General features: G+C 41.0%; 1 protein-coding gene across 1 annotated transcript in view; it reads left to right on the top strand.

The window, feature by feature from the left end:
- pcsk6 (proprotein convertase subtilisin/kexin type 6) overlaps positions 1-24,272 on the top strand; it is a 183,526-nt gene that overhangs the window by 112,551 nt on the left and 46,703 nt on the right. The window contains exon 12 of the mRNA XM_060941090.1: positions 16,928-17,116. Within this exon, the coding sequence (XP_060797073.1) occupies positions 16,928-17,116 (189 nt within the window). The remainder of the gene's footprint in view (positions 1-16,927; positions 17,117-24,272) is intronic.

Below are 24,272 nucleotides of genomic sequence, written 5' to 3' on the forward strand. Positions count from 1 at the left end.
GAAGTGTCACTTTGTTCTGAGACAGGTTTTGTGTTATATGTTTAGTGGACAGATTGAGGTTTTGAGATTGATATTTGTGTTCCAAGTTTTTTAGCTCAAATGATGGCCTTTATTCATCGATGTTTTGTGGAAAAGAGTGTGCAGGCTGACAAATGAGCAGTGATTCGAGTGCAATTGATGCACCAGCTTCAGCTGCGTGAATGTACAATCCTGTTCTTTTATTTACATGATATATGCATATTGCATGCCTCAGTTTACCATCCATCCATCCATCCATCCATTATCAAGGGTCGTGGGCAAGCTGGAGCCTATCCCAGCTGACTATGGGTGAAAGGTGGGGTACACCCTGGACAAGTCGCTAGGTCATCGCAGGGCTGACAAACAACCATTCACACTCACACTTACGGTCAATTTAGAGTCACCAATTAGCCTAACCTGCATGTCTTTGGACTGTGGGGGAAACCGGAGCACCCGGAGAAAACCCATGCAGACACCAGGAAAACATGCAAACTCCACACAGAAAGGCCCCCGTCAGCCACTGGGCTCGAACCCAGGACCTTCTTCTTGTGAGGCAACAGTGCTAACCACTACACCACCGTGCCACTCCCAGTTTACCATCATATATATCTAAAAAAAAAAAAGCCCTAATTTATGCAGTGAGCCAATAAAAGGAATGCATCCACAGGCTAGTCTGGATTTGAGAAGGATCTGAGCAAAGAACTAATAAATCAGGGGTGTCCAAACTGATCCATAAAGGGCTGTGTGGCTGCAGGTTTTCATTCCAGCCATGCACACCTGACTTGGCTCATTCAATCAACTGAACTGTCTTCACACTAGGGATCGACCGATATGTTTTTTTCAGGGCCGATACCGATACCGATTATTATGGAATTGGGATGCCGATAACCGATATGTGCAACCGATAAATGTAAACATTATAATTCACATGAAATTAAACATAGCACACACTGACACAGACCTTCATATCCATGAAATGTATGTTTAATTGTAAAATTGAACATGAAAGCTTGTGCAGCAGGGATCCCAGACGTCCGCTATTTAGCGGAATTCCGCTATTTTCTAGCGAAAGTGGGTTTTTTTTAAATCTCTTGTATATCCATTAAAAATATGTTTAAGTAAAATGACCAGCAGAATACGTTCTGATTTGGTTTGCTTGTTTAGCGATGTTTTCATCGGCTTCGTTTGTTCTCGTTGACATTCAGGAACACTCGGAAGTTAAATTGATGTAAATACCGCGAGCAGTGTTGCCAGATTGCGCGGTTCTCCGCCCAGTTGGGGGGTTTCAAGTGCATTTTGGCGGGTTTTGAACATATTTTGGGCTGGAAAACGTCAGGAGTATCTGGCAACACTGACCGCGAGACTGTACGCGATAGAACAAGAAAACAATATGGCTGCGCCCATTTGCTAGAAAACATGTTTTAACTCCATTCGTGCTTTTGTTTCTAATGTGTTGAACTTAATTCAGAGCACTGCAGGAACATCAGAAAAGCAGAAGGAAAGATCTGAGAAACAAAAGCAGAGAAAACTGGAGGAAAGACAGAATGCACCCCAGAAAAGAGCATTAAATTCCTTTGCAGTGAAACCTTTCAAAAAGAGAGGTTTAAATCAAATATCTCCAGTATTTGCTGTGCATATGTATATATCTAATATTACTGAATCATGATTTCTGCTCATATTCATGATTTTTGAAAAATGAATGTGGCTTATATTAGACTAGCTTTGACATTAACTTGAAACAAAAAAAAATAAACAAATGAGATGAACTATGGATACTATTGTTATAACAAAATCAGTGGAATATTTAGGCAAGTATATTCTTCAAAGCTACATTTTCGTCTAATTTTTATAAAAAAAATTTTTTGCCACTTATGTCATTGATTACAAAATATGGCATCAAATAGATACACATTATGGTTAAATTCTGTTGCTTTTCTATGTTAAATCTATGTAAAAAATGTGTTCTATAGCATCTTTAAATGTTAAAATCTCAACAGCTTCAGGCAGCCCCCTTGACCCCTGCTGATAGTTTCTCATCTCATCTCATTATCTCTAGCCGCTTTATCCTGTTCTACAGGGTCGCAGGCAAGCTGGAGCCTATCCCAGCTGACTACGGGCGAACGGCGGGGTACACCCTGGACAAGTCGCCAGGTCATCACAGGGCTGACACATAGACACAGACAACCATTCACACTCACATTCACACCTACGGTCAATTTAGAGTCACCAGTTAACCTAACCTGCATGTCTTTGGACTGTGGGGGAAACCGGAGCACCCGGAGGAAACCCACGCGGACACGGGGAGAACATGCAAACTCCGCACAGAAAGGCCCTTGCCGGCCCCGGGGCTCGAACCCGGACCTTCTTGCTGTGAGGCGACAGCGCTAACCACTAGCCTACACCACCGTGCCGCCCGGTGATAGTTTCTTACATTCCTCTATTTTTTTCAATTACTGCTGGGATCCCTGGTGCAGGGAGATGCCAGCAGCATTTGTACAATAAAGTCAAACATTAGTTAGAATAAAATGAGAAATAAAATAAATATTCACCAATAAAAAAAATCACTCCCTACTATATTACAGCTCACCATTTTCAGTGGAAAATAAATGAAAATACACTCTGGATTCTTTTAGGCTACGTTCACACTGCAGGCTGAAGTGACTCAAATCCGATCTTTTTGCCCATATGTGACCTGTATCCGATCTTTTATTGACAATATGAACGACACAGATCCGATTTTTTCAAATCCGACCCAGGCCGTTTGGATATGTGGTGCTAATTCCGATTCCTATCCGCTCTTTTCATATGCGACTTCAGTCTGAACCGCCAGGTCGCATTCATCCGACTTACACGTCATCAACAAGCCACAAACGTCACTATTCTGCGCTGAAGTAGGCGTCGGGTCTCTCAAAAAAGTTACAACAACATGGCGCATAATCACGGGCGCAGATAGAGGGTGGGACGAGTCATATTTAAATTCACCTCGTTCGGTCCCCCCTACTTATAGGGAGGAAAAAACGTCTATGCTGTCTTTCTTTGCATAAGGCAAACCTCACGGAAAAATCAAAAGACTAATTACCATTCGGTTTATTGAGGTGCACAGCAGTGTATACATATAGTTGCAACAACTCACATAAAACAAAACAAAGACTGATATTCGGTTGGTTGAGCTGCGCAGACTGCACAGGTTGCGAGCTCGAGCTTGGTTGCTATGGTTACTAACAACAAGTTTGACAGGCATATCGGGGTTGGGGTTGGTTTGCTGGCAGCTTTGTCCCCCCCAGTTTTTTGTCCCCCCCAGTTCAAAAAACGTATCTGCGCCCCTGCGCATGACATCAATGCGAGGGATGCTTCGGGCTGTGAAGGTTCTGAATCTTCTCAATGGAAGGACGCAGAGGTTAGGGAGCTGATTTCCATTTGGGGGGATGCAGCTATTCAAGCTACATTGGATGAGTCATACCGCAACCGGGCGGTTTTACTTCCGTAAACACTGGCCATGCTCACTGCGTGTGACGTCGTCGTATCCTGCAGTGCGCATGCGGAACACTTTTAGGTCGCTTTTCGTTCATACTGAGGATCACATACAAGTCGCATATATTTGTTAATGTGAACGACCTCACAAAAAAATCGGATTTCACAAAAAAATCGGAATTGAGCATTAAGCCTTGCAGTGTGAACGTAGCGTTACACTAGGAACTAAGTAAGACTTACCAGCTTCAGGTAGTTTTTAAATAACAAATCAAGTGTAGGGAGCTGCCTGCAGCATTTTTTAAAAAGTAAAATCAAACATAAAGTAGGCTATCACTCCCTATTATGTAACAACTTAACAAGTAACCATCTACATTCTAATGCTTTTAATGCCCAAGCCTAATATTCCCAATTTAGGAGGATTATATTGTAGTGAAGGAAGCACAGTTGCTCTGCATGTTAAAAGCTCTGGTTAAAAGGAGCGGCCGCTCCTTTAAGAGTATATCGCTTTCCGAATCAGAAGCGCTAGCGAGGAGAATCACTTGTGCAAGAATTATAAATACTAGTGGAGTACATTACAGCGCAATGTGAAGTAGCATAAGAACATTTAAGTCAAGAGTTTAATTGATGTATTTCGTTCATTACCGTTTATCCAAGCAAGTGTGCATCCACGACACAATTAATTACTGAGCCCACAACAAGCGTCCTGACAAACTCCCTACAGTATTACACAGCCTACTAGCGCCATATCACACCTGGCTTGTTTAAACGTTCAAACAGCGCTTTATACAAGTGCAGTGCGCTTTCTGAGCACGAGTCACGTCATGAAGTTTACTCATCACCATAACAAATAGCCAGTAGGCTTGCGCTAGCCTACAGAACACAAACACTACGTTTTATTTGGTCTTCCCTTGACCACCTCTCTGTATGGCTGTCATTCTACTGTTCGAGTAGAACTACTGACACATTCACGTTTCCAGACGGGGATTTAAAAATGACTGCAGCCTACATTATGCTGGGGACTGCTTACTATGGACAACATTACATGTAGTTTCAGCGAGACTAGTTGGTTGTAGGCTAATTCAAGTGCTTCCTTCCGTAAGCTAAGTTTGCCTGGCTACACAGATGCAAATGGACAATTTTAACGAGTAGTAGATGAAGAATGTAAACATATAATGATGTTGTGCTTTTGCAACTTGTGTGTTTGTGACTTATTGCGGCAAAAGCAGCGTGTCCTTACCTTGAAGTGGGATCTGCTTCTGCCCGAGTGCCCATATGGCCGCCTTGAAACAGTTCATAGCGTTTAGCTACGCGTGTTGATTGGCTACATCTCTTGTGCCAAACAAATCAGATGTTGTGGTGGGCGGGACCGTGTTCTTGAACTCAGAGAGGCGAGTGCAGGAAAGGACGTGCAGTGACAGTTGCGTTAGGAACGAAATGGCTGCAAAAAGGCATGTTATCGGCATATCGGTGGAAATTATGGCCGATAGCGATAACCCTAAAAATGCAGAATATCGGCCCGATATATCGGCCAGGCCGATTATCGGTCGACCCCTACTTCACACAGTCAAATACTTGCAGCCACACCCACCCTTGATTAAAGGGTGGGTATGTCAGTTGATCTCATCTCATCTCATTATCTCTAGCCGCTTTATCCTTCTACAGGGTCGCAGGCAAGCTGGAGCCTAGCCCAGCTGACTACGGGCGAAAGGCGGGGTACACCCTGGACAAGTCGCCAGGTCATCACAGGGCTGACACATAGACACAGACAACCATTCACACTCACATTCACACCTACGGTCAATTTAGAGTCACCAGTTAACCTAACCTGCATGTCTTTGGACTGTGGGGGAAACCGGAGCACCCGGAGGAAACCCACGCGGGCACGGGGAGAACATGCAAACTCCGCACAGAAAGGCCCTCGCTGGCCACGGGGCTCGAACCCAGGGCCTTCTTGCTGTGAGGCGACAGCACTAACCACTACACCACCGTGCTGCCCTGTGTCAGTTGATTGAATAAGCCAAATCAGGTGTGCTGCTGCATGGCTGGAATGAAAACCTGCAGCCACACGGCCCTTTATGGATCAGTTTGGACACCCCTGTAATAAATCAGTGAAGCTGAGTTTGTCTGAGGATACTGCAAAGCTGTTGGAGGCCATGATCAAGTAGAAAATGCAACCGCTTTCTAAACTCACCTGCATGTAGTTATGAGAACTCCATTAATAGCTAGGTCACCTATCCCAAACCAGATTTAATTAAAGAGTGATTGTGTCACAGTCCGGTCCAGTCCATCCATGCCTTAGATTGTGGGACTTCCATGCCGGATCCAGGACAGGAATTCAGTCCTGCCTTGCTGAAGGCCGTTTCCTGAAGTGGCACTCCCACACCTGCTACCACTCCTCTCCCATCAGCCAGGGCTTTTTAAGAACTGTTTGGAGCTACTCCATTTGCCAGACTGTCTCTTGTAGACTTTCCTTGCCTCGCTGCAGCTCGTTGGTATTGTGTCTTCTTGATTCCCCCTGCCTGAATTTCTCCTTGGTTTTTGTCTAGTTTTTCTGTCCAGTTTTTGTCCCTGTTTTTGCCTGCCTGTTCTTTTGAATTGTGTCTTTTGCTACCTCTGCCTGGATTTCCCTTGTCCGTGTTCATCAGTTTTTGTGAAGATTATCCTGTCCTGTGTTTGTCCCTGATCGTGTCTACCTGCTCCTCTGTGTTTTTGACCTCCTGGCCTGTTTTTTTTGACTACCGATTTTTGCCTGAGCCCTACTGTACCTTTTGCCTTTCTGCCATCTACTTCATTAAAGGGGAACAGAGGGCAATATATAGAGTAAATATAACAGTAAAACACACATTGATGAACCTTATTCAAGACTTACAAAAGTTTTTTGTTCTAAGGTTGGAAAGTTATAGTGTTTTGAAAGTAGCTCGAGCAAACTATTTCCGCAGTTTGAACAGCCCGCCATGATATTAATTTTATCCAATCAGAATGCACGTTCATTTTCTCTGCGTAACACTCATGACGTATGTATGTGCCCAGTTGTGTTGGCTCATTGAGGTTGGGAATAGCACGTGTGAAATACCTGTTTCTGCCTCTTGCGACGATTTCGCAAGTCCACGGGTGGCGCCTATCTCATTGCAGCAAATAAATTCTGCTGGACTCGTGAGCAACTCCACGTTACATTTTCCGCACGAGCACCACGCCGTGAAACCTGCACGCAGATACTCTGCCCCACGCTCGCCATGCCCATGGTCAGCATCAGTCTCATCCTCGCCGTCATCCGAGCTTTCTTCTCTTATTTCATCACCGGAATCGAGAGTACCTCTCCTAGGTTCAAACTGGGACCCTTCTAAGCCATAGCCTGCTTGCAGTGTGTCTTGTGGGATCTCTTCATATGATTCGACAGAGCTGTCGCTTTCACTTGATGCGCCCGACACCATGATTACACGCTTATCTCCTCTATTCCGGAGAGTTCCGCTAGTGCAGTGGGTAGCGCTGACGTCACGGTCTTTTAAAAATGGCGACTCTTGTGCGGTTTAGCGTATAAAGTATTATATTTACAATTACCAAGATATTTCGTTGTTTTCTAGTACATAAATTTGATAGAATATTTAAGAATACGTTACTTTGTCACATCAGCAACCATATATATATATTTTGTACCCCTTTAAAGAAGTTTTCTCTTTACACTGCCTGTTTTCTGAGTCTGCTCTTGGGTCCTCACTTCACCTCAGCTCAGCTCGCCACTTGTGACAGATATAGTGATGTTGATATTGATTTTGAGTACTTATAAATAAAGGACATAGGTTATTTACATTAGCTAGAAGGAAGTCACTGTTATTGCTCTATTTTTGTATCTTGTGGGCATGTAGTATCCAGCTGTTTTTAAATTCAGATAATTAATGTATACATGGCACCAAGCAAATATTTTTTTTTTCTTCCACCAAACATTAAATGTTGACTAGTCAAAGGTGGAAACTGAATTTGAACAGAGAATTGGAGGGACATTTGGACAACCAGTGTCCGAATTAATAACAAAATAAGATTAGTCTGAGCAGTTTATTCAAGCAAATTACTTATATTTATTGCTTGTCATAATAGTTTTGCCCTAAATTTAGAAAATCTTGATTTATATGGTTGTTGCACTGTCACTGTGCCGCTTCTCACAGTCAGAAGTATACACTCACCATCTACTTTAATAAGAACACCATTCATGCAATTATGCAATCAGCCAATCATGTGGTAGAAGAGCAATGCATAAAATCCTGCAGATACAGGTCATCATGCTGATACACGCTCAGTGGTGTGGTTGTTGGTGCCAAATTTGCTAGTTTGAGCATTTATTTTAGGAAACTATACTGTAAAAAATGATTTGTTGTTTTAACTTAAAGTTGGTACCCGGGCTGCCTTAAAATTGAGTTCATTGAAATTCATATAGTAAGTTCAATTGTTCGCCTCATTGTGAACTTGCTATATTCATTTCAATGAACTCAAAATTTTAAGGCAGCCCGGCCCTACCTTCTTTAAGTAAAAAATTGTTTTGTTTTGTTTTTTACAGTGTGCTGATTTCATGGAATTTCAATACACAACACAATCTAGAGTTTGATGTGAAAACCATACAATGAGTATCCGTTCTATGGGAAAAAATACCTTATTGTTGAAAAAGGTCAAAAGAGAATGGCCAGAGCAGTTCAAACTGACAGGAAGGCTATGGTAACTCAAATAATCACTCTTTACAATTGCAGTAAGCAGAAAAACAGCTCAGAATGCACAACATGTCAAACACTGAGGTGGATGGTCTACAACAGCAGAAGACCACATTGGGTTCCTCTCCTTTCAGTCAAGGTGAGGACCCTGAAGCTACAGTGGGCACAGGCTCACCCAAACTAGGTGATTGAAGATTGGAAAAAGACCTGGTGACGTTTTTCCAATCTTCAACTATTCAGGTTTGGTACCATCAACCAACAAAATCACTAAGCTCACATTTTTTCCTTATTCTGTTATTTGATATGGGCATTGACTAAAGCTCTTAACCTGGATCTGCATGATTTTTATTCTCTGCTGGTCGAAAGGCCCGAAGGGGGAATATGTCGTGGCGATGTCCGTCCGTCCCAGGAAAGGGTGCTCACCTTCTGAAATCAACTCCTCTCACAATTTTTGAAGGAATTTCACGAAACTTGACAAGAGGCATTGTTATATGTCGGTACTATGCATATTGTAATTTCGTTAAATGTGGTCACATTTTACCAGAATTACAGCCCTTGATTGACAAAATTACATTTTGACAATTTCTTGAGAGTGTGTTTTTCTTTTGAAATCAACTCCGCTCATAATTTGTGGAGGAATTTCACCAAACTTGGCAAAAGGCTTTGTTATATGACAGTTATATGCATATTGAAATTTCATTTAATTTGGGCAGATTTTACCAGAGTTATGCCTTTGATTATTAAGAAACTTGAACTTTGGCAATTTCATCAAGGTGTGCTTGCTTTCTGAAATCAACTTCCCTCACAATTTTTATCCCCCGTTGGCCAAAAGGCTCGAAGGGGGATTATGTTGTCACGATGTCCATCCGTCTGTCCGTCCGTCCATCCCAGGAAGGGTACCCTTTATAATTTTCTATATTTCTGCATAAATATGACCTAAAACATCATCAGATTTTCACACAAGTCCTAAAAGTAGATAAAGAGAACCCAGTTAAACAAATGAGACAAAAATATTGTACTTGGTCATTTATTTATTGAGGAAAATGATGCAATATTACATATCTGTGAGTGGCAAAAGTATGTGAACTTTTGCTTTCAGTATCTGGTGTGACCCCCTTGTGCAGCAATAACTGCAACTAAACATTTCCGGTAACTGTTGATCAGTCCTGCACACCGGCTTGGAGGAATTTTAGCCCATTCCTCCGTACAGAACAGCTTCAACTCTGGGATGTTGGTGGGTTTCCTCACATGAACTGCTCGCTTCAGGTCCTTCCACAACATTTCGATTGGATTAAGGTCAGGACTTTGACTTGGCCATTCCAAAACCTTAACTTTATTCTTCTTTAACCATTCTTTGGTAGAATGACTTGTGTGCTTAGGGTCGTTGTCTTGCTGCATGACCCACCTTCTCTTGAGATTCAGTTCATGAATCTCGCCGACTATTACACGCCTTGCTCTTGGAGTGATCTTTGTTGGTCGACCACTCCTGGGGAGGGTAACAATGGTCTTAAATTTCCTCCATTTGTACCCAATCTGTCTGACTGTGGATTGGTGAAGTCCAAACTCAGCCTGATGAGCATCAACAACGCTTTTTCTGAGGTCCTCAGAAATCTCCTTTGTTCGTGCCATGATACACTTCCACAAGCATGTGTTGTGAAGATCAGACTTTGATAGATCCCTGTTCTTTAAATAAAACAGGGTGCCCACTCACACCTGATTGTCATCCCATTGATTGAAAACACCTGACTCTAATTTCACCTTCAAATTAACTGCTAATCCTAGAGGTTCACATACTTTTGCCACTCACAGATATGTAATATTGGATCATTTAACTCAATAAATAAATGACCAAGTATAATATTTTTGTCTCATTTGTTTAACTGGGTTCTTTTTATCTACTTTTAGGACTTGCGTGAAAATCTGATGATGTTTTAGGTCATATTTATGCAGAAATATAGAAAATTCTAAAGGGTTCGCAAACTTTCAAGCACCACTGTACGTCGGTAATATGCATATTGCAATTTTGTTCAATTCAGTTGCCTTTTACCAGAGTTATGGCATAGTTGCCAGCGGGGGATATTGTGCTCTCAGAGCACTCTTGTTATGTATTGTGCTGCTTCCACTGATTGGCTAATTGAATAACCGTATAAATGAGAAAGTGTACAGGTGTTATTATTCAAGTGGCTGGTGAATGTATATTGTGACTGCCTGCCCCTGATGTTATAGCACATTTTATCAGATGTCGGGGTAGAGAGAGGGAGAGGGGTGGGAAAGTTCATCCATGTTGATTTCATGATCCACAATATCCATCAAACAGAAAAACCCATCTCCCTTTATGTGGCTTTTTCTACATTTTGGCTTTCAGTTGATGTATTTTTTGACATAACATGCTTTGATAGTTCTCTCTTTCTTGTCAGCATTCAGTCTGTCATCTGATGCACTACGTACATCAAACAAAGGACACTGGCTGCCTGTGAAAACTCTTTTTATTACTGCGATAAATTATATTAAGGCCAGTTTGTATCAATGCATTCAGCTAGATAACTCGATTGTCACACATTTAGTTTAAATGAATTTGGTACCATTTTTATCCTCACCTATTCTTCTTGCTAATACACAAGATGTCCTTGCTATTAAGATATGGCTTCAGTATAATATCATTGACTTTTCAATCAGCTAAATATATTGCCATGTATTATCATTTGAGGATGGTATTAACTATAGCGTTTCTGTGCAACTAGTACATTTGTTGAATGAGAATCAAGTCACAACTCCAGCAGTTAGCCTGTGGTATTGCATGTAATATGAAGCGTATTTACTGTTTTTTTTGTTGTTGTTTTTTTTAACTTGACCCTGTTTGATACATTTGTTGAGTTGTTTGCGTTGGTATGTTGGTCTCCTTGCGGTTTAGGTTCTTTCTTAGTGCATCTGTCATGTTGAACCAATATTGGTTCAATTATTGAAAAAAAAATGTGGACACTAATTCCTGTGTTTTGATTCTGTGTCTGGGTCAATTGCAAGCAGTATTCACACTGTCTGTCAGTGGAACGTTTGATGAAAAAAATTCCTTTTTTTGTGCTGTATTTGATGTTTTAAATATCTAAAGAGCTTGATCTCATGCTGTTTGCTTGTATCGTCAGGGTGGGAAATAAAATTTGCTTCACATCACTTAAAAGTACTGTTTCACTCACTGGTCACTTGAACTGGAACACCGAGTCAGAACGGCCAGACTGGTTCAAGCTGACAGAAAGAATACAGTATCTTAGATAACCACTCTTGACAAACATGGTGAGCAGAAAAGCATCTCACAATGTGCAACATGTTGAACATACAACATCTCATCTCATCTCATTATCTCTAGCCGCTTATCCTGTTTTACAGGGTCACAGGCAAGCTGGAGCCTATCCCAGCTGACTACGGGCGAAAGGCGGGGTACACCCTGGACAAGTCGCCAGGTCATCACAGGGCTGACACATAGACACAGACAACTATTCATACTCACATTCACACCTACGCTCAATTTAGAGCCACCAGTTAACCTAACCTGCATGTCTTTGGACTGTGGGGGAAACCGGAGCACCCGGAGGAAACCCACGCGGACACGGGGAGAACATGCAAACTCCGCACAGAAAGGCCCTCGCCGGCCACGGGGCTCGAACCTGGACCTTCTTGCTGTGAGGCGACAGCGCTAACCACTACACCACCGTGCTGCCCAACATACAACATGCTGAATGAATATATATATGGTAGTGTAGTGGTTAGCGCTGTCACCTCACAGCAAGAAGGTCCGGGTTTGAGCCCCGTGGCTGGCGAGGGCCTTTCTGTGCAGAGTTTGCATGTTCTCCCTGTGTCCGGGTGCTCCGGTTTCCCCCACAGTCCAAAGACATGCAGGTTAGGTTAACTGGTGACTCTAAATTGACCGTAGGTGTGAATGTGAGTGTGAATGGTTGTCTGTGTCTATGTGTCAGCCCTGTGATGACCTGGCGACTTGTCCAGGGTGTACCCCGCCTTTCGCCCGTAGTCAGCTGGGATAGGCTCCAGCTTGCCTGCGACCCTGTAGAACAGGATAAAGCGGCTAGAGATAACGAGATTAGATGAGGTGTGTGTGCATGTAAATCAAAATAACTTCCACTTTTGTCTCTGAGAGATTTCTGTTCTTTCAGCATATTGTCCTTGTTTCATGCTTTTAGCTCTCCCTGAGCTCTACTATTTACGGCATTATGGATGTCTTTTAAAACAAATGAGCTGTGGCATGCATTACTTTGCACTTCATGAGTGATTAGCATTTATCAACATGTGCACATGAGTATAAAGAAAATCTGCATCACTGAAACTGGCAGGTCAGTTCAAGACTTCAAGAAAAATTTGTATTTGTACCAAAGATACCATGTGTGAAATTGTATAAAACAGTGTCTCACTCTGATACTTTCATCAACTGCCGGCACCATATTTTCCACATCAGTGATTTGGGATGGAAGCATGTAATCTGGAACCTACGTAATATCTGGAAGATTATTGCTATCATTTACATTGAGTGTTTTTGGACTGAAGATGACTTACTTTTGGATTTTATTAAACTTTGCTTAACCTTTGAGTATTAGGCTTTTGATTAAACTTTGCTGTTTAGACATGAATGAAAGGTTCACCCTGACTTCTGAAACATGAGACTGGAGCAGTTCCACCCATCCATCCATCCATCCATCCATCCATCCATCCATCCATTATCTGTAGCCGCTTATCCTGTCCTACAGGGTTGCAAGCAAGCTGGAGCCTATCCCAGCTGACTATGGGCGAGAGGCGGGGTACACCCTGGACAAGTCGCCAGGTTATCGCAGGGCTGACACAGAGACACAGACAACCATTCACACTCACATTCACACCTACGGTCAATTTAGAGCCACCAATTAGCCTAACCTGCATGTCTTTGGACTGTGGGGGAAACCGGAGCACGGGGAGAGCATGCAAACTCCACACAGAAAGGCCCTTGTCAGCCACTGGGCTCGAACCCAGGACCTTCTTGCTGTGAGGCGACAGCGCTAACCACTACACTATGCCGCCCTGGAGCAGGTTTTTTTTTTTTTTTACATGAAACACCTCTAGTTCATTTATTCTAAAGAACTGAACCCTATCTTTTTGTCTGAACCATCTGACTTTGTCAGTATATGTTCCTTACATTCAAACTCGATTGCCTTCAACTAATCAGTCTTTTATGCAACACCCAACTGATCCCAAAATATTTCTAAAATCACATTTATTTGTAATAACATTCACCTGCATTTTGTCATTGTAAAACTTGGAGGAAAATGTAAAACATCTTTATATTTCTACACCTCTTTCAGCACAGTTTTAAATCTGTTGCTGCAGTTTCTCCTGCCTCCAGTATTGATCAACGATTATGCTTTTATTTACGGTGGTGGAATGGCTAGTGAGGGGCAGTTGGACACAGACGGGAATTCATTTCAGGTCATGCTTTAAATCTCATCAGACTGGAGTAGCCAGCTATTGATTTTCCATTGGCTGCTTTTAGCCCTGTGAAAAATCTAATATCTCCATGCCATAAGCAAAAGACAGTTTATTGGATGAAGTTCACAATTTGTTCATTTTCCTTCGACCATTCAATTCGTGTCACGCCTGATATTTGTACATGTAATACCAGTTTATTATATAGTGTAATGTGTTTTCAAAATTTGATTTAGTTCTTTAGACTTCAGATTAATGTACTTTGGATTGAATGACAGTTTCAACAGCTTCATATACACAGAATAATTTTTTTAAATAATTTGAAGGGGTAGTAAAATGAAATGAACTTTTTATTGTTACACTTTTCAGGTTACAGATGTCACAACACTCATACATAGTCACATTCAGTCACAACAGCAATTATCTTTTTAGATAGTTTACAGGTCTTCAAAAAGTTACATGGGCCATATAAAACAAAGAGTAGAAGAAGCACATCATGAATACGAGACCCAGTTATGAAAGTAAAATATACTCAAAAATAGATTGCAATTGGGGGCGTCGTGGCTCAGTTGGATGGGGCGCCGTGCCGTGGGTCTGGGGACCCGGGTTTGATTCCGACCTGAGGTCGTTTCTCGGTCCCTCCCTGTCTCTCTCCCGCTCGTTTCCTGTCTCTACACTGTCCTATCCAATGGAGGTGGAAAAGGCCCCCCAAAAAATAGATTGCAATTATTACAAGTAATACAGTAAATAATTTGACTAGTCAAGTCTATTTGTATAGCGCTTTTAACAATAAACAGTGTCGCAAAGCAGCTTTACAGAATTTGAACGACTTAAAATATGATTAGCAGCTGAAAAGTTGAAAATGTTTTTAAGACAATCTCAAAGAGGATTTCATATTTACAAAAAAAAAAAAAAAAAAGAGTCCTTTTTGTGAAGTATTTCCACACAGCTGACATAAGAGTAACACCCACGTTTGCTTTGCTGAAAAGCTCACTGGTTCATGTCAACATTAAGCAACTTGGCTACTCTTGTTAACATGTGAACTACTTTAACTTGGCTTATGTTGTTGCACCACAAGCACTTCTCTGTAATTTCAGGCTGTATTTATTACAGAATCCATTTTCCTCTGATATCCGATCCACCATTTTAGCTGGCATTGGCCCAATACCGATCCTGGGTGTCGAATCAGACCGATCTCCAATTTTACCGTAAATTAACTGGTGTTGGGTAGACCCTATTAATCAGCTTAAAGCAAAGTAAATAAATTATGCTCTTGTATGTCAACGGAAATACGTTTTAGAAAAGTTTTCCTCCAAATGGAACATCAAACAAATTGGATTTGGAAGGTGAACCATTCCAAACATAAGCTCCTTCCATTATGTATTAACCTAAACCTATTGTGTGGTCTGACTGAGGAAACCAAAATATTTTGTTTCTTATGATATGACCCTTTGCTGCCTTGTTTGCTGCGAGTTTTGCACATTTGACTTGGTACAGGCATTTTTGATGGAGTCAGGTGACTAGCTTCTGTTTCAAAACTCTTTAGTGCTGTTACTTTGAGAGGAGTTTGTGTATGCAGAAAGCTGCCTCAATGAAATCTGGATTATGCCTGCATCGGAATTGCATGTTGAATAAGGATCCAAGATTTGATTGACTCATTTTTCCTCCATCTGTCGTCTGTTGTTTCTCTACCCAGTCATAAAAGTATTTATTCTAGTTTGTTATGAAAAGCCATTGAAATGATGATGCTCCCAGAAAACAACAGTTTGGGCTCAGATAAATCTCAAACTAACCAAAAAAGAGACGCACAAATGGAACTTAATGAGCCATGCAACATAGTCAAGTAGCGATGAAAATAATGATTTATATTTCTAGGTTTTCCCCCCTTACTTTTCTGCTAAATAAGCCCAGGGTTAGATGTTTTACTTGTTCTCTTTGTTTTTTGGGGGGTTTTTTTTGTTAAACTTTGACTTTATTTAGCGCAGGAAACTTTTCTCCTTTTAAGCTTCTGGTGATTTCGATCTAAATGTTCATTTTAATCAGACAATCTCTGCTTCCACTCTGCAGTATTTCAGTCATGAAAAAGGAAAAGATAAGGGTATATATATATATATATATATATATATATATATATATATATATATATATATATAAAATACACACACGCACACAGTACTGTGCAAAAATCTTAGGCACCTATTTTTTTATACAAACTTTGTTATAGATTTCTATTTTGTGACTTCTGCGTTATCGTGACCATAGATTTTGGTTGGGCAGGTCAACATTATTAACAACCTATCCTCAAACAAATTTAAGACAAGAGCTATCACTCTTGACTTATCCTGCTACGTAGTGAATTTTTAGAGTAACCCTGTAATAAACAATTGAGAGCCAACAACATGCAGTCATTAAACAAACACTCTAGCAACTTGAACAATTTCAGACATACCTTTGTTTAACTGTGTTTGATACAGCAGGTTGTGTTTCCTGCTTGTGAGATGAACACAGTGGAGATAATGCGATTAACCAGGGTTGCCAGGTTTCAGTAAAATTTCTAACCCAACTACGTCTAAACATCTACACAGAAGACTTGAAACTAGACCAAGGAATTGGGACAAGACAGATTCATTTTTCTTTTTTCAGCCTCTGTCTTGAAAATAAGGTCACTGTGATTGTCACACTTCTTTGATGCATGAATATTTTCCATCGGCCAATACCTCTTTTTCCTCTACTAATCTTTGCAATATACAGTCCCTCCACAATTACGTATTGGCACCACTTGTAAAGATTAGTAAAAAGGGCTACCTTATGCTGAAGTAGCTTTATCTCACACTGAAAAAATGAGAACTATCCAACCTTTATTTGAAATAAATTCAGTCAGAGAAAAATAAATCCCTCGTTAAGAAATAATTACAACCAAAACAGGTGTCACTATTATTGGCACACCTTTAAATTATAGTTAACACGATGTAACCGAAGCATGTTTGTTCACTCAAAAGACAAAATGAAAACATGTGTTGAATGGCTGTTATAAAACGTGGGGTACTGAATGATGCTCCTCTGAATGTAGCACTAGGAAGATGCGTATAACATAAGTATAATACATTTTAAAATATTATATGAGTTAGGAAATGTACATTCTAATAAATACAGCAGTATGTCTTGGCAAGTTTATGTCCATTTCTGTAGTTAAAAAAAATTGCATACAGAACAGAAAATGCTAGTGGACACAAAAAGCAAGAGTTACTACCCATTTCAGGAGCCTCTGTGCCCAACTGCAGGTACATCCGGCCAGATCAGAAGCTAAACGTCACCTTGAGTAGCACGGGCTGCAGTGGGCAACCAGAGCAACATGTAGCTTTCCTGGAACACGTAGTGGTACGGGTGCTGATCGTTCACCCACGCAGGGGAGACCTGGAGATCAGCCTTGTCTCTCCATCAGGAACACGCTCCCAGCTCCTGGCCAAAAGGTAAGTACTTTAGTCATACATACAAATGTTAACTGGCCAGTTATGGTTTAATTTTCCCGCAAATGTGCATGGGGGTCTGTGAAAACCTGTTAGATATCGCTGTGGCTGAATGCTGGAAAACAACCAAAAATTATGAAAAATCCTGTTTTATACTTTGACATCTTGACTACTCTACTAACCATCTCATCTCATCTCATTATCTCTAGCCGCTTTATCCTGTTCTACAGGGTCGCAGGCAAGCTGGAGCCTATCCCAGCTGACTACGGGCGAAAGGCGGGGTACACCCTGGACAAGTCGCCAGGTCATCACAGGGCTCTACTAACCATATTAGACCAAAATATTATTTATTTATGTATTATTTATATTTATTTAGTCTCCTTTCTAGCCTTGCCTTGGCATCTGCCTGCAAACGTCATGTTGAGTAAGCAACTAGTTTAACAAATGCAGTGGTAAATAAATTCAGGCCTCCTAAAGACGTCTTGGATAGCTTAGTGTGCTTTTCTCATGGTTTGAAAAAGTTTTCGGATTACTTGCTATAATGAAATGGACATAAGCTGAATCAATTCGGTTTTTGATCAGACACCAGCTGTCAAAATAAACATGATGCTCCAGCACAATCACATCATCCAAACAGAGAAGAGTGCTTACACACTCTGTACAGACAACAGCAGGCAAAGGTTTCAAATGTTTACATGACCTAAAAAAAGACATATTTTCACTTTTGGGGATGACCACATTTTTAAATGCTAGAACTTTACGTGTGGTTGAGATATTGTACACACAAAAGGGAAACATTGTTGCTTCAGGAAAGTCTACAGCGGTACACTAACGCTACGTTCACACTGCAAGGCTTAATGCTCAATTCCGATTTTTTTGTGAAATCCGATTTTTTTGTGAGGTCGTTCACATTAACAAATATATGCGACTTGTATGTGATCCTCAGTATGAACGAAAAGCGACCTAAAAGTGTTCCGCATGCGCATTGCAGGATACGACGACGTCACACGCAGTGAGCATGGCCAGTGTTTACGGAAGTAAAACCACCCGGTTGTGGTATGACCCATCCAATCTAGCTTGAATAGCTGTATCCCCCCAAATGGAAATCAGCTCCCTAACCTCTGCGTCCTTCCATTGAGAAGATTCAGAACCTTCACAGCCCGAAGCGTCCCTCGCATTGATGTCATGCGCAGGGGCGCAGATACGTTTTTTGAACTGGGGGGGACAAAAAACTGGGGGGGACAAAGCTGCCAGCAAACCAACCCCAACCCCGATATGCCTGTCAAACTTGTTGTGGGTTACCGTAGCAACCAAGCTCGAGCTCGCAACCTGTGCAGTCTGCGCAGCTCAACCAACCGAATATCAGTCTTTGTTTTGTTTTATGTGAATTGTTGCAACTATGTATACACTGCTGTGCACCTCAATAAACCGAATGGTAATTAGTCTTTTGATTTTTCCATGAGGTTTGCCTTATGCAAAGAAAGACAGCATAGACGTTTTTTCCTCCCTATAAGTGGGGGGGACCGAGCGAGGTGAATTTAAATCTGGGTGGGACGAGTCCCACCCTCTATCTGCGCCCGTGATTATGCGCCATGTTGTTGTAACTTTTTTTGAGAGACCCGCCACCTACAGTACTTCAGTGCAGAATAGTGACGTTTGTGGCTTGTTGATGACGTGTAAGTCGGATGAATGCGACCTGGCGGTTCAGACTGAAGTCGCATATGAAAAGAGCGGATAGGAATCGGAATTAGGACCACATATCCAAACGGCTTGGGTCGGATTTGAAAAAATCGGATCTGTCGTTCATATTGTCAATAAAAGATCGGATACAGGTCACATATGGGCGAAAAGGTCGGATTTGAGTCACTTCAGCCTGCAGTGTGAACGTAGCCTAGATGTGATCAAAAAGTTGTGGAACTGTTCCTCTTGTGAAAGAATGGAGTGCGACAAGGTCATGCACATACAGTAAGAGCAAACAGTAACTCTCGTGAGTCAGTACGCCATGCGATGTCATGCTTTCAACATCGGGATCTGTTACATGTGTTTTTGTGACAAAGTGCACATGTGCATTTGCAATTTGTGCAATATGCAGGCATTTGCTATCGGCAACGGAGACTCTAGAAATGCTTCAGCAGGCTTATGGCAATGAAGCAGTGAGGTGACGGGCCAGAGAGCAAACAGCAGGACGTCACTGGAGGATGACCTTCTGCCCCTCTTGACACATGACTGCCACTTAAAACACCTCACCAACCTCATTGCTTCATTCCCGTAAGCTTGCTAAAGCGTTTCCAGGGTTTTTGTTGCTGATACCCGAGTTTGACACGAAATTTACCGTTTGCTCTCCGGTCCATCATCCAAAAGCGCAAATGTGCACATGTACGTTGTCACAAAGACGCATACAGCACAGGTCCCAATGTTGACAGTGCGACGTCACACAGCACACAGATTCATGAGAGTTACAGCTCATTCCTGCTGCGCGTGCATGACCTTGCCGCACTTTGTTCGTTCACAAGAGGAACAGTCCCAGGACGTTTTGATCGCACTCATGTATAGTAAAAAAGGTCAGAATTTTACCATGGGAAGGGTTTCCCCAGGCTATCACATCTATGCAGTCCTGGAGGCATTTCATCATGTACAAATCTGGAGGCTATTCCCAGTGAGTTATATATATTTTTCCCTAATAAATCCAGACCTGTGAAATATTGTGCTTAGTACCTGCTAAATCTTTACATAGCGACTTTCTTTTATCCTTATAGACTACCACGTGCTATCCAGTACTTTTTCTCTGTTTTGTTATCCCCCGCCCAAACGAAGTTTGTTGGGGGTATAGAAACAGGTTCCGTCCATCTGTCCGTCCGGTCATGTTTTTGTTTCCGGGCCATATCTTTAAAACTACTGAAGATATCTTCATGAAACTTTGTATACATGTCAAGCAACATGTGAACTGGTGCCTTTTGCTATTTTGGATTTTTTTGGGGAAAAAAAGGATTTTTCAAATTTTGACATAAAAAATAGATTTTGACTTAGTTTCCAAGAGCCATGTTTGTTTCCGGAGCATATCTCCAAAACTATTCCTGATACGGATTTGAAACTTGGTATACACGTTAACAAGGTGATGTAGATGTGCCTTTTCATACTAAGAAATTTGAGAAATTTAAATTTTTCTTGTTTCCATGGAAACAGTTTCAGGTTAGTCTTAGGGGTAGGCTTTGTTTCCGGAGCAGAACTTGAAAACTACGAGTGGTATGGTCTTGAAAGTTGGTATATGTGTTGATTAAGTAATGTATATGTGCCTTTTGATACTAAGAAATGTGAGAAATTTTAATTTTTCGCTCACCTGGACCAAAGGTCCGGTGGGTTTATGCCATGGGCTGCTGAGGTCAGTGTAAAGAGGTCGGGTTGGTTTCCTGCAGCACAACTTGAAAAATGTGACAAATAATATCTTGAAACTTGGTATATAGTTGGTATATAGGGCGGGGGATACAGATGACTCTTGCCCCTTTTCCACCAAAGCAGTTCCAGGGCTGGTTTGGGGCCAGTGCTTAATTTGGAACCAGGTTTTCTGTTTCCACTGACAAAGAACTGGCTCTGGGGCCAGAAAAACTTGTTCCAGGCTAGCACCAACTCTCTGCTGGGCCAGAGGAAAGAACCGCTTATGTCAGCGGGGGGGGCGGAGTTGTTAAGACCAACAACAATAACAAGACCGCGAAAGATCGCCATTTTTAAGCGACGAGAAGCAGCAGCTGTACAAACGCGAAGTCATCCATTATTATTATTGTTGTTGTTGCTGCTGCTGCTTCTTCCGTGTTGTTTTTGCTTCGATATTCGCGCCAAGGTTTATGCAAACGTAGCAACGTAACTGACGTATACAGCGACGTAATGACATATACAGCGACGTAATGACATGGCTTCCCTTAGCACTACGAGCTATGGAAAAGCAAACTGGTTCTCAGCTGGCTCGCAAGTTGAACGAGTTGTGAACCAGCACCAGCACTGGCCCCGAACCAGCCCTGGAACTGATTTGGTGGAAAAGGGGTATCTGTCTACTTGTTGTCCTGGCTTTGACTCACACTCTTTCTCTTAGTGTTGGATGTTGAAATCTTTTGTTCTTCGTTCCATTATATTCAGAGTGTCTATACAGACTTAAAGAGTATGTTTATGTTTTTGTTTATTTTATTTAAGAAGGGACAATTAACATGAGCACTCAGATCCATCATGTAAGTGTACCAGATTTAGCCATACAGGCTAATTTTCATCTGCAGTCCCTGATGTAGATGTAGATCCTGTCAGATGAAACTTATTTACATAGTTTTCAACTTCCCTTCACTTCTTGTGGTGCTCTCTGGCATTATCTCTTGGCTTGGTGTTCCCTTAGCTGTTACTGGATACAGTTATGAACTTTGAGGGACACTGGTTTTCTGGCAGCTCATCACAGCTTAAACACACACTCCTTTTTATGTTTCAGTCACACAACAGACTATTTTGATTATGTTGTTAGATCTTTTTATCTTGTTTGTATATCAGGATAAATATGCTGGCTTTTACATTGCAATACAATAAAGTGCCTGAAGGAATGAAAACTGCTGCTGTGACTTTGTCCTTCCACTGACGTTAATGACCCAAGTCAGTTTGGACCGGCTGTGTCAGTATCCTGCTGACCTGATAGCGCCTTGCTGAGCTTTTTTGTTGTGACACTTCCACTCATTATTTAATGCACAGGACCATGGAGACCTGTCAGATTCTTCCTTTGTGCAGTTATCTCCCCCAAAGAGCTCATTTTAGCAATAACAAATGTGGTGAGGGATGACAAGCTAATGGTGCTCCCTGTGAATCGTGTGTATTCATTAGTGATTGTTCGTTTGGCCTCTCTCTCTTTCTTTCTCTCCACAGGGTATGGCATAATGTTCCTGTATACAGCCCACAGCATTTATTTTTAGATGACACTGAATTTGCATTGGGTTCTCTACCCTCCAGAATTATTGGTATTTTTCATAAACAAAAATATAATCAATGTAATGTATTGCATAAATGTAATATTACTGCTCCAACAATAAGAGAAAGTATTTATCTTTTAACTATTTAATAATCATTGTCATTAGGACTACTTGTTTAAATAATAGTATTTTCTCTCGAAATAGATACAGTGGGGTCCAAAAGTCTGAGACCACCAGTGAAATTGCTTCTGTTTTGCATTCTTTTTTTTTTTACTTGAATACAACAATTTCCATTACAGATTATATTTTTGACAACAACTTAAATAAGAAGTAGAATCTTTGAAATATTTACATGAATTTCAGAGTTTCTTAGTATTTGGTACATGGGCAATTCCATGTAAATGTCAACCTCACAGGAGATCCCAAATTTCAAACTAAACAAACTAAATAAATAAACAAATAAATAAATAGATACATAAATAAATATTTTGATCACCTAATGTGTCACTGTCAGTCTTTCTTTCTTATAATGTAAACCCCAAGCTAAAATCAACTTTGATCATGTACAATTCTATATTATTGCCACAAGCCACAGAAATGTATGCTAAAATCCACAAAACAGCAAAACAATAGCCATCCTAAATATTATTTAAGAACTTTGATAGTTTTAGCTGATATTTAGAGAGTTTTTCAAAGGGTTATGGTGGTTAAATTGCTGATTTTCTAAACTTATGCCATGTCTATTTCAGACGCGTCACATCCATAACGGAATTTCGTCACATCCATAACGCTGACTTTTCCTTCCGAAACTCTGCATGAAATACAAAATATTTTAAACAGAGATTTTTTAATATTCACCTTGGACCCCTCTATCAAGTGGATATCTCCATTTCGACATTAGGTTTACAATTTCACAGAGTTTGATAAAAACGTACAGTCACCCAAGAAAAGTGATACTTTTTCTGTCACATCCATAACGCATCTTTTATTGGCGTTTTCTGGCATGCCCTAGATGTACTATGGGAATTGTTCTTGTTCTATCACTTCTCCAGTATGGTACAGCCTTAAAATATGCAACACCTGTTTAAATACTGGGAGACAATAAAACATGCACTGGGTCATTTGTTGCCATTTTGAGTTCAAGTGTCACATCCATAACGCTGGAATTGCTCACATCCCCTTTTTGCTTTAATGACAGTGTGTATTCGAGTTGGCAAGGACTCCACAGGTTTGTGCAAAATTGTCGTCTGAACAGGGGTTTCACTAGAAGAGATTAGGCATGACCTTTTGTCCAAAGCAGATAACATAATCAATATCACAAATTTGCTTACATTTAAATGGAAATATAGAAATAGTGTGGAATCTTAAATATTAAATATTCCATAATCTTTTTTTTCTAATATATTATTCTATTAACTATTCAAGATATTGAACATTTCATTTCAAACTGGAAAAGTAAAAGAAAAAAACTCCCAGATTTTCAATGTGGTCTCAGACTTTTAGACTCTGACGTATGCCAGAATTACTTCAATTTATTTCCATGCTGTTGCCTTTAACCATAACCCGTTACCCAGGGTATAAATACATATGTAGTTGCACACATGTAAAATCCCTTTGTCATTCGTTGTCATAAGAAAAAAAAACCAAATATTTTAAACACAAAAGAGACAAATCCTTGTTGACCCTACACAGATCAGGTAATGGATATTAAAAAAAATGCATAAGCAGTTAATATACTGTTCATCATAATTAGGGCCATAACAAAAAGTTTCTCATGATTGAAACAGTTGCACATTTGGCAGGAATTGGAGCCATAAACACACTGCCCCCCCCCCCCCCACACACACACACACACACACAGTTGGGATGATGAAGGTGAAGGAGGAGAAGGGAAAGATCTCAAAGATCTCAGTTTTAGAATTGCACAGTTTAATTGATTTCTCTGGGTGTCAAGTTTAGAGTCTAAACAAAATGTTCAACTGCACTTCCCAGTCAAGCTGTTCATGTGTTGTGGGAAGCCTTTCCTGAAAGCAGCTCACAAAATGCAGTGCTTGAACGTCAGCAAGTGTCATTAGTATGGTAATCATTCGTGGTAAGATGAGACCAAATCAGCATTTTTGGAGACGAAACAGGACTGCATACAAGCAAAAGAGCTGATACCCCGCTCTAAAATATGGAGGTGGCTCTGTAGCTGGGTTTCCATGAACTTGCTTGTCTGTGAAGAT

This window comes from Neoarius graeffei, chromosome 15, assembly GCF_027579695.1.
Source record: "Neoarius graeffei isolate fNeoGra1 chromosome 15, fNeoGra1.pri, whole genome shotgun sequence".
In the NCBI taxonomy this organism is placed as follows: Eukaryota; Metazoa; Chordata; class Actinopteri; order Siluriformes; family Ariidae; genus Neoarius; species Neoarius graeffei.